This window comes from Dermacentor andersoni, chromosome 10, assembly GCF_023375885.2.
Source record: "Dermacentor andersoni chromosome 10, qqDerAnde1_hic_scaffold, whole genome shotgun sequence".
NCBI classification, from domain to species: Eukaryota; Metazoa; Arthropoda; class Arachnida; order Ixodida; family Ixodidae; genus Dermacentor; species Dermacentor andersoni.
This window is the reverse complement of record NC_092823.1, coordinates 54,432,990-54,446,992: the sequence shown is the minus strand read 5'-3', so window position 1 is coordinate 54,446,992 and position 14,003 is coordinate 54,432,990. Positions and strand designations below refer to the sequence as shown.

Below are 14,003 nucleotides of genomic sequence, written 5' to 3'. Positions count from 1 at the left end.
CTCTGTAATGCCTCCCTTTTCACAGGCTGCCATAACGTGCAAGGCAGTTCGGCTTTGAAGTCGAAGGGCGTACAGTGGTATTCTTTTACACAAAACACTGACTTCCATTTTTCATAGCAAGCCTCCAAATTTCACGTCAGAGGTATCAAACTATGTCAAATCAATTTCGTAGGTTCTAATCTCACACACAGGTGATATTAAGTGCATTAAAGGGCCATGACAGCAAACTACTGATCTTGAATCATGCATTGCATGTTAAACTGTACGTGTCCCACAAGTTGGAAGAATTTGAGTGCATTCGGTGCAACAGAAATTCAGTGTCCAATTTTTTTATACTGCACTGAGCCCATGAAGAGCGTTCTGCATGGTCAATGGGTGAGTATACAAGATCATTTTCGCATATTGTCTCAATGATCAGCCCAAGAGCTTCTGCAGGTGTTCTATGGTTTGTGCAGTTTTATCGCACCAGCAAAACAATTGAAGGCACAATGCAATAGTGACGCCCTTGCTTTCATTTGGTGCCAAAGCGTACGGAGCAAAGAGAGTCTGGCAAAGCACACATGTGGTTACGGAATCTTTCGGAGCTGACGACACAGCAGTGGCCCAGCACTTTATGGCTCCACACAAGCAATGCCAAAATGGCGGTTGCTGTCAGTGGGATGAGCTTAGAGGCAGCAATCTCAAATTGAAGATTTCGGTTAAAATTGCACTGAAAGCCATTTTTTTCTTCATAAGCAGTATAACTCATCTATTCATAGTTACAATAACAGAGAATAGTTCAATGACCATGTGATAGCCCCTTTATGTGCAATTAAAATGTTTTCTTAAAAAGAAAGAATCTAAGCACTTCTTACGAGTTGTGCATGCAAAAGCATTAATGTCCGATTGAACGCCACTGAGCGGTCCTTCAAGCTATGAACTCCTTGCGGGCAAGCAAGTGCGCTGAAACTCTTGGTGGGTTTTCAATTGGCCTGACTGAGGCGCAGCTAAAACACAGGCAAGAGCTTGCGCAGGCAAGGGACACACTGATAAGACAGGCTTCCGACAGTGAGAGCGATGGGGCGTCGCAGCGATTTCCTCTCCCCTCACGCAATACCGTGCCCCCCCCCCCCATGCAGGTGCACCCTTTCGCTCACTCTGCTCCGTCAAGGCCCGAGCCAGTAAGTGCGAGCCAGTGTGACGAGACCGCGAGTGACGTGGCGTCGCAGCCAATGGGAACTTTCAATGTTACAGACACCACCGGCTTTGTCACTCAATGAGCCACTGGACGCTTTCACTTTAAAAAAATGATATTTATGCACTATGAGATTAGCAGCCCAGTTCATAGCTGCCTTGCAGAACATCATAAGTACTCACACTTCAAATAGTTAAGTGTAATTAGTAACAAACCAATAGAGTACTATCATTGAGTGTGCTGTTACAGACAAAATGAAATGCAGTGTTACAACCTAAGGCCCTTTCAAGTAATGTCAAAATTTTAATCAAGCCAGATTCTATATGAGAATGTTGTGCGAATGTGCCCTTACACATGCAAGAAAAGTAAAGCAACAATATGAGACAGCAAGGTCGCCGTCCCGACTACACCAACTATGGCAGCCCTGTTTGGAGTTTGCGATGTGGTGAGGGAGCATCTGCATACCTCCGGCTTCGCAGTCAGCGCTGCCTTTGCCTCATCCAGATCTAGGTCGTCATCGTCGAAGCTGAAGCTGTTGTTGTTGTTGGCCTCCTGCTGAACAGCCCGAATGAGGTCATCGGTGCTCGTGTGGCCATTGACCTTGGGGTCAAAGAGGTCGCCGACCATAAAGTCCGACTCTGAGGCTTTCAGGGCGGAAAGCTGTTATGTGGTGAGCGGCAAGGCCAACAGCGGAGTGTCCGGCAGGGAAGGTAGTCGGGATGAGGTCAAGGTCGGGAGAGTGGACGAGGACAAGATGGGAGGAAGTGAACGTAGGGTGAAGGTCGAATGAGGGTGAAACAAACAAGGACGAAAGGGAGAGGCATGCCACAGGATGCAGCAGAGACGAGTGGGCAAAGAACATTCACAAAAGAATGTTTGCAAGTGCAAGACAAGAAGACAGAGACACACAAGCATAGGCAAGTAAAGTAGAGGTCGCAAACCGAAGATAGTACCAGGGATGGCATGAAGGGTTGCAGAAATGAGTGAACGTGAAGTGCGCAAAAAGAACAGGAAACATTACAAGATAAAATAAGGTTTTAAAAGTATAAGTGGAGAAAAGACATGCACAGACAATTACAGATACATAACAAAAAATTGCAGAGATTAGTAAATGAGAAACAAGCGAAAAAGAGCAAGATAAAAAGATATTTCGAAAGGTGAGAATAGAAGAGGTATCAAAAAGGAAAGCAGATCAGCACAGAAATACGTAGGTCAACAATGAGAAATGTGTCAAAACACAAAACATGGATGGCAGAGCGAGAACACGAATGTTCAGAGGAAAGGTATATCATAACAGATCGAGAAAAGAAAGGGAAGATGTCACAATAAGTCAGAAGGATGAGGAGGACAGGGAAATTCAAATGAGAGTGCAGGAAAGCGTGTGATAGTAGAAAAAGAAGGGACAAAAAGGTAAACAGAAGACAGATATGGCATTCAAATAAGATAAAAATCCAGGCAATAACAAAACGAGAGAGAAAAAAGGCGTTAATGCGGCAATGCCAAAAAGCAGGCAAAAGTGCAATACAAGAAGGTCAACATAATGGCACAACAAGAAAAGGCAAGCGATTCGCAAGCACAGGCAGAAGGTGAGGAAGAAGGAAAGATGAAGCAGTAACAGGACAATGCCAGGAAGTCCACATAACAAAGTGTGCCAATGCCAGCCGCACAAAGTGAACAGGAGGAGCGAATTTTATGCAAATGAAAGATGCCAACCAGGAAGCAGTGAAGATAATGTAATGGCAGATACGAATCGCAACAGCAAAGAGTTGAGAAGCGCAAAAGCATGTGAGAGTTAAGATACATGAAAATATAAATATGCATAATCAGAATGCAAAGACATATGCAATCCGTAACAAGAACAGGCGACAAAGCCAGAAGTCAATGATGGATGCAATAGGCCACAAGGACAGATGGAAATGGCAAGTGAAGATGTGAAAAGGAATGAGCAAGCACACGATGAGAAGCACAGTATAGGCAAAGACCAAAGGAGAAATGAAACAAGCCGATCGCAAGTACAGAAGTAATAATGGAGCAATGAGTGACGGTAAGAGTGAAAGCAAAACCATGACAAGCAGGATGTGTCCCCAGTCAATGAAATGTGTGCAGGGGGAAGACAGATCATTACAGATGACAGGGCCACAATGTGGACAGAAGGTTGGTTTGTGATGAAAGTGACATTTCAGGGAAGAGGCAGGTAGATGGGATGCGAGAGAGAGAAAAAGAGAGAAAAAAAAAAGGCACAGTTAAACAGAGTGGAAAAGAAGCAGCACACATTAGAGAGTGTGCAAGACTGCAGTTCATTATGGAACAGACAAAGGATGTGAGAAGAAGAACAGAGGGTGCATCTCTATCTTGAAAGCAGATCAACCTCAATGTAATCTCCTCTCTCGGACTTCGATTAAAGTGGTTAACCTACCCGACACTGTGCCTCACCCAGTGTGCGCCAGAGAACTAAGGCCCAGGCATTACCAATTACTACGCAATATGTTAAACAGATACAACTGTTAAAGTGAAAGATTCAAGTTGTGTGATTTGTAGCTCTGAAAAAGCTATAGGGCAATAGACGTCATCCATATACTGCATGATGCAATGCATAAATAGGAGGACCAGATATACTTGACTCTTCTAGCTGAATGGCATGTTTGTACTTATATTTCATTCATTCATTCATTCATTCATTCAATTATTTGTTTATTTATTTATTTATTTATTTATTTATTTATTTATTTATTTATTCAATAGTGCAGGCCCAAAACAGGCGCCTAACAGGAGGGGCAAAATTACATGAATATAGAAAATAAAAAAAAGCAATACAATGTTTACAAAAATCAGGGAATAACAAGATCAAATAACTAGTGCATAAAGCATATATTTTCCCACAGAGATTGCATTTTACAGTGAATAAAGGTTAATATAGTTAAACATTTGCATGCCATTGCATGCATGCTTCGTCCAGAATTAACCCGAAGTACATATCAGCTGTGGTAACACCAGTAACTATTGCAGGAGCAAAATGGCGGCTTTATCCTTCACCATAACAACTAAACACTGTATGCCCAAACAATGACCGATGACACCATTGTTCCGTTGCTTACATAGCACATATCTTGTCTGGCATTGCCACAAGCAATGCATACTTCTGGTTTTTGCTATATGAAACAGGCCGGCAAAGCAACCAAGGAAGGCATTCAACTCCATTCACCGCAAAATGTCACCTCTATTGTGAAATGTGAGTGCAAATAAACCAGCGGTTTCACTGGAAGAGTCATTTACGCCTGGCAATCTTGGTTACGCGACAGTTGGCCTATAAGCAGTCGCAGACGGCCACCACCACATAGCTGAAACAGGCACAAAGGGCCCTGTCTTCTGCCAGGCCTCCACACCTGCATCTGTTTGGCTCATATTTCTCCATCTCCTTGCTGCAATATTCTTAACAGGTTCTCTAGAGAGATAAGTTCAGTCATCGGTCCAGCTACTCTGTGCCTCCGAGGCTTAGTGGTGTAAAAAGTACAGCGGGGTGCTCACACTAGCCAAAGGCTGCAGCCTTCGGGTAGCACTGCTACCAATGGTATGGTACCACCATGTGTGTGCGCTGATCAACCTTGGTACCTCATGCTTTTCATGCACAGTAAGGAAACAGGCACCAGAAATCGCGCACCTTCGACCGGCACTGCTAGGTGACACAGAGGTAAGGTATCATCGCACTGGTATGTGCATCTTAGACTCTGTTCAAAGGAATTCTACAGGCCTGGCTGCTGCTCTTAAACTAAAACTAAATCATGTTGGCACGCTGGCTCGCGGCAACATTGACAAAGTCCTACACTGACGTAACAAAGCCATCCATAACAAGCAGGAGAGCGACTATGACCCAGGTGCAATCTGTCAGAACGAACTAATTAACTGCGAATTACTGGCTTCGTACACCCATGTGTCACAGAATTAGCGGCACACGTAGGCCAATGCAACTGCCCGCTAGTACAGCAACTCACATGTGCGCACAGGCATCAGTTTGTGCTCGGGGATGGGTTGTGTTCAAACACTACCTCTTGTTCTACAGCAATTAAACCAAATTACAAAACAGTCACCATCCCAGAAAAAATTTCAGCAGGAAATGAGAGTTCGGAACCGTGCTTGAATAAAAATGCTAAGCTTCTAATATCTCAAAGGAATGCTTTAACCAGAGTTCAAGAACTAAATGTTTTTCATTTTGGTTTTAGTTTTGTTCCACTGAAAAATGTTCCGTCATGATTCTGCTCCGGAACAAAAAAAAAAAAAGATTCGTAAGGATTCATAAAGGTTTTGGTTTGCATGCAAAAATTTTCGAAGCAATGTAACAATAAAAACATAGTATTATTTTTCTCAATAAGTTAATTATGAATTCTGAGGTCATAGTGTAGTCATGTCATAGAGCCATGTCATAGAGTGTACTCGCCGAAATGCAAGACCGCTGTTCCCATAAAACGAACTAAAACAAACTATAAAATTTCGGTAACAAAGCGTCGCACAAAGTACGAAGCCTGCCCCTCGCTTCCTTCCTCCGTGGCTGTAGTGCAATTTCGTTATACTGAAATTGTGTGTAAACAGGCTTTGTTATATTGATGTTCAAAATGCTAGGTGTTCTAAGGACAAGAAGTTACGAAAAGTTAAACACTTCACTACTATATTGAGGTTTAACTGTAGTAAGCTTAATTATTAAAAAGCAATATACATCTTTCCCTGGGAATGAAAGTGATGAAGTAGCAGCAAAGTACAGAAAAGCCTCATTGATTCAACCCTTTTTAAACAGAAAATCGGATAATTCGGACTCGTCCTCTGACCCTCGCAGGCGTATGCATTATCTAATGGAATCAACCTCTCATTAATTCGAACATATTCAGGCGCACACCGGCTAACTCGGACAACTCTCTGAGCCTGGCAAGTGCCACAAATGCTGCTAGCATGCAACCAAAACAAAATGGCGGAGTCCGCGTCGCCATAGTCATCAGCAGACGTCGTATGTGAACGATAAAGATGCCAGAACACGTCATGCCTATTTGTGCCTTTACAGCCCTTATTCTTGCGTTTACCGTCATGCATAACACCGCGTTGGCCGCATTCTTTCATAAATGTGTAGTTGCCATCCGTGATCGCGTCAATAGCAACCATGGTTTCGTCTGCAGCAGTTGCAGTAAACAATAAAGTAACCGGCGGATTTTTCTGACTCCAAAAATGCAGACTTGTTGGATACTCCGGGCTTTATGAATGCACTGTGAGGGTTCCCATAGAGCTAATGCATCTTCGCAACTGATTTTTCAGATGAATTTGGGAGCCGAAGTTCGATTTTCCGGACTAAATTGCTTGTTCCAAGCCATGCTACCTGATCTTGACGAGATGTTCGTTCGAGGGATCGCCAGCCATTTGTGCACAGGAGTGAGTAAGAGCAGGCGCGAGAGAGAAAATGTGGGGGCTTTTGCTCCTTCAATACATGACTCTGCCTAGGCACAACGGAGGAGGTTTAAGACATGCTGGCATTGCAGAGTGCGGTCGAGTCTGTTTACGATCCGCCACTGGCTGCCCTCGCGTTGAGGCAGTGGGCACAAATGCCCCATTTGGTAATCTTATGTGTTGAAGGGACAAGGTTCTGACTGGTGCTGCATAAGTTGCGGGTCGCTTTTTTTCATCACGACGATAGATTATTGATATTTTACAAGCACTGCTCCAGGAGGGCCCATGCAACCAGCAAATGAGGGCCTCAGGAGAGCACCTGAGGTTATAGTAAAGCAGGCAGTGCAGGATCTCCAGGGCATCCAAGAAACAGCAGGGGGATCAAAGCTAGAATCCGGACTGGTCCGTGGGTAGGGGCTGCGCAGGCCTCGGCGAGCCCCAACCCACGGACCAGTCCGGATTCTAGCTTTGGTGTCCCCGTTGCCGCTTTGGTGTCCTGGAGGCACCACCAATATTGTGAAATAATGACACGTTGTTTCAATTAGTAAAAAACACGATTGAATAAATATAATTACGTCAAGCCACCAACTTGTGACGCAAGTTCAGCACTACCATGCCCCGCGACTTCTGCAACACAAGTCAGAACTTTGCCTCTGAAGGTACATCGCACAGACTTTCTCGCACCTGTGGCGCTGGTGCTCAGTCAGTCATCGTTACCAACGGCCTTTCAGCAGCGTCCGAGCATAAACAAACTTGACCCCACTCCGCAATGTCAGCACGCCTAGGGACATACGCCTACGACACACGCAAAGAAACCTCCTCTGCAGTGCCTAGGCAGAGTCATATACTCAAGGAGCAAAAGTCCCTAGATTTTCTGGCCGACCCCTCAAATGAATGTCTCATCCTGATCTTGGAGACTGCCATGTTGGATTTTACGCTGGCTTGGTCAGACATGGCTTCGAGTGGCCCGCTCTACAGCCTTCAAGATTGGGACGCACATGCAATCCCCACATCTCGGAGGCCATGACCGCTCTTCCTCGGCAGACAAACACCCCAGGGGATGCCACATTTTTTTTTTTTTTTTCTGGTCAGCACTATTGTCATAGTCACTTAATGTGGGATCAGTTTTTTCTTTCTTTCTTTCTTCTTTAAGTTTCGGTTGCTATTTTCCACATGGTGTCTAGAGAACCAGTGTGTCTCTGAGACATTGCATCTTTGTGCGTGTTTGTGCGGCTTTGCATCTGTGTTACCGGCACGCGTGTTTGTGCGGCTTCGCATTTGTGTGATCGGCACCACCTCCTGTGCCTTCGCTAGAACCAAGTGGCGCGAAGAAACGTGGTTCGTTTCTTCGTGTCTCATACACGTTGTCGCACCTTTGTGCGTGTTTGTGCGGCCTCACGTTTGTGTGATCAGCACCACCTCCTGTGCCTTCGCAAGAGCCAAGTGGTGCAAAGAAACATGGCTCGTTTCTTCGACCTCCATGGCAATCTCCGTCAACGGAGATCACCAACGCGGTAACGCTCTTGTCGACTGTATAAGGAGACAACGTCACTCTTCAATCTAATCAAATCGTCAATCGTCAATCTCGTCAATCTAATCAAATCTGATCGCCTCCATGCGATGCCCTGCCCTCGGAGGCAGGGCATGATTAGAGATTTCTTTAAGCCGCTCTAAGCCTTATAAATTTCATCTTTCTGACCGTTCAATTTCTCGGACTGTTCAATTTTTCGGACTATTTTTCAGTCCACGCAAGGTCCGAAAAATCGATTGTCTACTGTAGTTTCGTTTTGACTCGCTGCATGCGAGTGCCACGTGCATTCTGAACTGCAAGGATGCCATTCATGATTGCGTCGATAGCAAACACGGTTTCGTTCGGAGAGGTTGCGGCAAACGGTAGTTTTGCTTTGGCTGAGTGAAACGGCGAAGCTGTCGAGGATGAAGAGCACCGGCTATATCGCGATGGACGGACAATTTGTTGGCAACCAGTTCACTAATGAAAAAAATAATGCGGATGTGCACGTGAGTGAAAAGCATCTTGGATGAAGGTGCACGTCGCACCCCACTGTGTATGAAGTCGCGAGGGCTTCACTGCTGCGAAGGCTAATCAGCCACGAGACAATGAGAATCGCAGCTTCTGCACTGCTTTTGGACAAAATAGAAACAAGATTTGCCAAATCCTTCAGTAAATAAAAAAGTCTTGACATTGTAGCATTTGTTTGTTGCTGGCTCGATGCACTCGATAATTCGACATTCGGTTAATCCGGACATTTGTTTCGGCACCGTAAAATACGAATTAACGAGCAACACGTTAATTCGACTCTCGTGAACTTGGACCCACCGCCTGGTTGTGGCAAATGTACACATCATTATATGGCATCAAACACTTATTACATTGGTGGTATTTGACTATTCACGGGTCAACTCAGACAAGGCCTGGAATGCCGCAAATTTGCAGCACAAAAGCGGCACTGTTGCCCGACTGGCGCCGAGTGGCAACGTACGCGTCACCACAACGATGGCTTTCTTGCATCTGGCACCTTGTGTGGCACCCCAACTGCTATCCACGTACACTATCATAGCGACCGTGGATTCATCCATCACGGTTGCGATGGCGCGTGTGGCAAGCGGTAGTCTCGTTTTGATACGGCAGGAAACCATTCGACGTGACGGGCATGTCAGAGTCCACCAAGGTTGAAACGCACTTCTACCTGTGACTACCTTTTGTGTAAGACTCGCCAGTTCGATCGTAATGGGAGATTAGCTCACTGGCAACAAAACAACCAAGGGATGCAAGCAGTAGTGAAAGGTAATAATGCACATTCTGCATCCCTGCCACACTTCAAAGAAAGTGACAGGGGCCTTGCCACCAAGAGTGGTTATCGTTTACACAAGACATTTGCAATTTCAGTTTGGACATTTCTTATAATGCATCGAAATTGAGGGAGCGATTTCTTTTTTTTTTTTTTTCACTCAACGAAGTAATGTTGATGCAGTGAATATGCGGTGAAAGGGTAGAGAAGAAAGCAGTGCAATTCGTATATTCAAAATTCTCTCTATATGACTCCCCCTCACAAATAATGGGTGATAATGGCATCGAAATCCTTGAGCAGCGAAGGGAAAACTTAAGAATTTGGTTTCTCTCTATGCTTTTTAATGGAGATTTATCAATTAATCCTGCATCCTATCTCTCTAGTTCAACGTCTAGGCTTACTCGACACCATCATCCGAATTCACTAACACCTCATTTTGCACGGATGGATGTATTCAAGGATTCTTTTTTTCCCCGAACTATTACAGACTGGAATAACTCGTTGTTGCCGGTTGCAATTGATTGATGCATGGTATTACTGCTGTCTTATCACCCTGCTTGACTGATTTATGCATTGTATTATTGTTGTGTTTTACCACCCTGCTTGGACCTGAACTAGGTCTGCAGTATGAAATAAATAATAAATAATAATAATAATTACTTCTCTTTTCTTGGACCATTCAGTAATCCAACATTCAGATGAATCAGACAATTTCTTTTCACTCCTGTGAAATCTACATTAACTAGATTTCACTGTACAGTGGCTAAGACAAACTCCTTTGATACATGGAAAACCTAAGCTTGCAGGTGTAAGGGCCTGCCCACTTGAACTGCCACCGTAACGTTATTGTTTCCTTCCATCTATTGTGCAACTTCACTCCAGAAGAACCCCACTAAAAATAAGCAACAACAAAATTCACAGCTGATAACCAACTGAATATAAAGCTTGAAGGGAGATGCTTGCTGTTCTTCGTAGGCACAGGCACACCCGTTACCGCCAATTTATCGAGAACTTGTGCTCAAAGAGCAATCTCGAACTTTAAGGTTAAAAAAATAACCGTTGCTGAAGCCAATGGGCTTAAATATATGCACACAGGAATTCGAGACTATGAAGCACTGCAACCACTCACCCCGTTGTTGCCGTTTTTGGTTGAGAAGGGCTCCCCGCAGCCCAAGAGGTAGTCGGGGTTGAGGATGTTCTCGGCGCATGCCGCAGCCAGGGCGACGATATCGGGGTGAGGCGGGCCGTTGCTCTGTCCCAGCTGGTTCTCCAGGCTCTTGAGGAAGTCCTCCTCCTTCGGCTCCTTGCCATCAGCCATCTGCGAGCGAACCAAGCAGCCGACCATCCACCCGTCCTTGTTTCCAAAGGAAGGAACGTGTTTAAAAGGACAGGTTACACGTAGATCGAATTTCAATGCAACTAAATTTTGATATAGCGCAGTAAAACGCTGATTTTACTGCCTCTGTCACATCCTCATTCGAATGCGCAACTTATTTGCATGGTTTGTTTCAGTCAGTAATTCGTAATTTCTGTTGCTCACATCGCATTTTACTGGCTTCACATTGTAGGTCACCTAGGAGGGGCCCAAATCGCGTCTCGGCCTTTTGGCTGAAATGAATTTTAGCAGGCATGTTCACGCCGTACAGTATCACCTATTTGTTAATGATTTCAAAGAAACACACAGGTACAACGTTCAGTTACAGTGAAGCATTTGAGAAGGCTCGGGTATAGCGAAGGAATTGCACCAGATAATGATGTTGTTTGCGAATTGCCGCACCGGTTACGGGCAGTGGCCAAACAGGCCTCCAGTATTTCGGAGAAGTGTGAGAGCTCCCTTACACAGCTTGAGTGCCTTTGATCGGCATAGATCTGCGAATTCTTTTCTTGTCATTTGCAAAGGGGAGTATGACAGCCAACACTAGTGCAAGCAAAAGCAGGAGCAAGGCAGTACACAGGGTCTCACTCACGAGGCTGTCTTGTGATGACGTCTCGCTGCCTTTTTTGGAGTCTTCCTTAGAGACCGAGGGCGGCGCATCCTTGTGGTTCTTGTGTTCCACTTCCTCGCCCTCGTCTCCTGTCGAGGCGTGCACCGACACCGCTGCCCTCACCGACGCTGGAAACTTGGCGATGGTCCCGACAAGTGGTCGCGCCCAGCCAATGTGGAGCACGGGCGTGGCTGAACCTGAGCAGGAACCAAGCGCACAAAGCAATTTTTCCTTAAGTTCTTTTTTTTTTGTTCGATAGCTTACATCAGGTTGTACCTTATGCACTTGGTTCACTGTTCCGATAAAGATTACCTGTTCTACTGAGCAGAGTAGAATGTCGATGCAACCCCTTATTTCTCATGCCTTTTTCTTGCACTGTAAGCATAAGATTACTCTGTGAGCCCCATACAAGTGAATGTTTGTTGTGGTCAACTGACGTTGACTGCTGAATGCATAGAGCTCCCAGAAAAGTTACTAAGGGAACTTGGACACTGCGGTTATTCAACTGCCGTAGGAACAATCGGCAGTGTAAATATATATTTGTCTAATCTTTGTGCTAATGGCTTCATACTTTTCTGTGGCAATATTTATTGTGCTTTATATTTTTCTCCTTTCATCGCACACTCTCTGAGTTCTGTTTTCGACAGGTAAGTGGGCGATCTCATGCTATTTGGTTAAACAGTACTACCATTTAGTACGTACCTTTCCCGAGCTCCGGCCAACTACGGTTTAACGAGGTTTCACTATACTAGAACAAAACTCATTTTTCCTGTTTCACAGCCCAAAAATGTGACCTCGTATTTATATTAGGGTCCATATTGTATGCGGGTTTTTATGGTAACATTGTGTGTTTAGATGACCTGTCCGTAGATGCCGTAAGGGTTACACAATGTTCCTTTTTGCCAGAGTTGCTTTGGGAGAGGAAAGATGTATGCAGCAAACATAAAGCAAGGGTGGGTGATCCAGTTATCTCTGGGGTTGCAGTGTGAGGGCTAAGCATCCCAGTCGTAATTTAGGAGCTAGCAATTCGTACTTCAAAAATGGCTGTGGCTTAGCTAAGGTTAAGCCCAGGATGCGAAGCATACTAGCCTTTATTTTAGTTGTTGAACCACTGTTTAGCCTGGTGAACTGCTGTTGCTTGGCCATATTTGGTTCGGCTAGATGAAGAAACAACTCATGCGTTACTCTGCTTCGCCTTCAAGAGTGGAACGCGACAGCGTTCCCGTCGACCCGCCAAGGGGTGTAAGACAATGGGCTACGGCGCAGCGACTACGCGCCCAGCATTGGACGCGGTGAGCGTTGAGCAACGCAGCGTTTGGCGCGGCAACGAAATGTGCGCCTGAGCAAGCGACGCATGCCTGAGCCTTAGACAACACCGCATTCACTAGAGGCGCTTTTGTACCGCTTTGAAGCATCGTACTCGTGGCTCAGTGGTAGCGTCTCCGTCTCACACTCCGGAGACCCTGGTTCGATTCCCACCCAGACCATCTTGCAAGAGTTGAGCCAAAGCCACCTAGAAAATCAGTCTCTGCAGCACGCCGCAACCTTCGCTTCTCATTCCAACGAGCAGCTCTGTCTCCAGGAGGCATCTCACCTCGTGAGTGTCTAGCAGAGGCAAGCGCAGCTGCTTATATACCGCCGCGACGCCGCGAGCGACGGCGCGAGTTGGAGCCCCGTTTCTCCTCTGTCGTGACGTCACGGTGTCACGTGGTATTGAAGGCGACACCGCCGCGCCTGAGGAGCTGGGTTGAGCTCTCGTAATATGCTTCGCATAAAAATCGGGACATTTGGCCAGAGCAGGTCAGACTGCTTCTGACCGGACAAGCCGGCCACACAATGGATTTGTGCCTACACACCTTCTTCCCAGGCGCACAGGCCGTCGTAGAAGCGCAGCAAGTGTGCGAAGCAGCTCGGATCCTGCAGAAGCGAGCCGTCCCCCGTGCTGCTGAGCTTGACCAGCTGCGGCACCAGCTCATTGGCAATCTCCATGAACTCCTTGTAGATTTCCTCGTCCTCACGGCCGTAGTTGAACCTGCAGATACATTGGAGAGACAGGTTTGTTTAGGCACTGAACAAAAGGTTCTTCAGGCAATTAACAAACTTACATAAAGTCACAGGTCAATAATTTAGGCACCAATAACTCAGACACGCTCAATTAGTCGGACACCTTCGTGGCACTACTACTGGCCTTATAGACGTAATGTATGAAGACGACTATGCCTATGACAATGCCTATGACTGTGAGACTGTGTATGCACAACCGCATGCTAATTTGGCCACTGAAATGAGAAAATAGGGAAAATTGATGTTCCTGTTAGGATATGGAGCCTCCCTGAAAACGAAAGCAGTGAAACCTAATCGATCCAGGGGTGGATCCAGCATCCCTGACCACAGCCAGACGACAGTTCTTTAGCTACGACAGTTGCTGAATGCCAGACTAGGCGTTTCTTTGTGGCACTTCCAGGTGGGTGCCAATCTCTCCTTTCGTGCTCTAAAGTGATAAATCAGATAATTCACCTAACTTCGTTACAGACAATTAGCCTAACTTCGCTACGCATCAAATGAGCCTCCACAGATAACATCTGCCTGTTCAAGTAATCCACACAAAGA

The 14,003-nt window shown here is 45.7% G+C and overlaps 1 protein-coding gene across 2 annotated transcripts in view; it reads right to left on the bottom strand.

The window, feature by feature from the left end:
• The window catches only part of Mnn1 (menin 1), a 51,771-nt gene that overhangs the window by 17,733 nt on the left and 20,035 nt on the right, over positions 1–14,003 (bottom strand). The window contains exons 5-8 of one of the 2 annotated variants that reach the window (XM_050190882.3): positions 13,250–13,425; positions 11,376–11,590; positions 10,538–10,726; positions 1,640–1,834 (exon numbers count right to left, since the gene is read on the bottom strand). In XM_050190882.3, coding sequence (XP_050046839.2) covers positions 1,640–1,834; positions 10,538–10,726; positions 11,376–11,590; positions 13,250–13,425 — 775 coding nt within the window. The remainder of the gene's footprint in view (positions 1–1,639; positions 1,835–10,537; positions 10,727–11,375; positions 11,591–13,249; positions 13,426–14,003) is intronic. The other variant, XM_050190883.3, reaches the window with a different exon arrangement.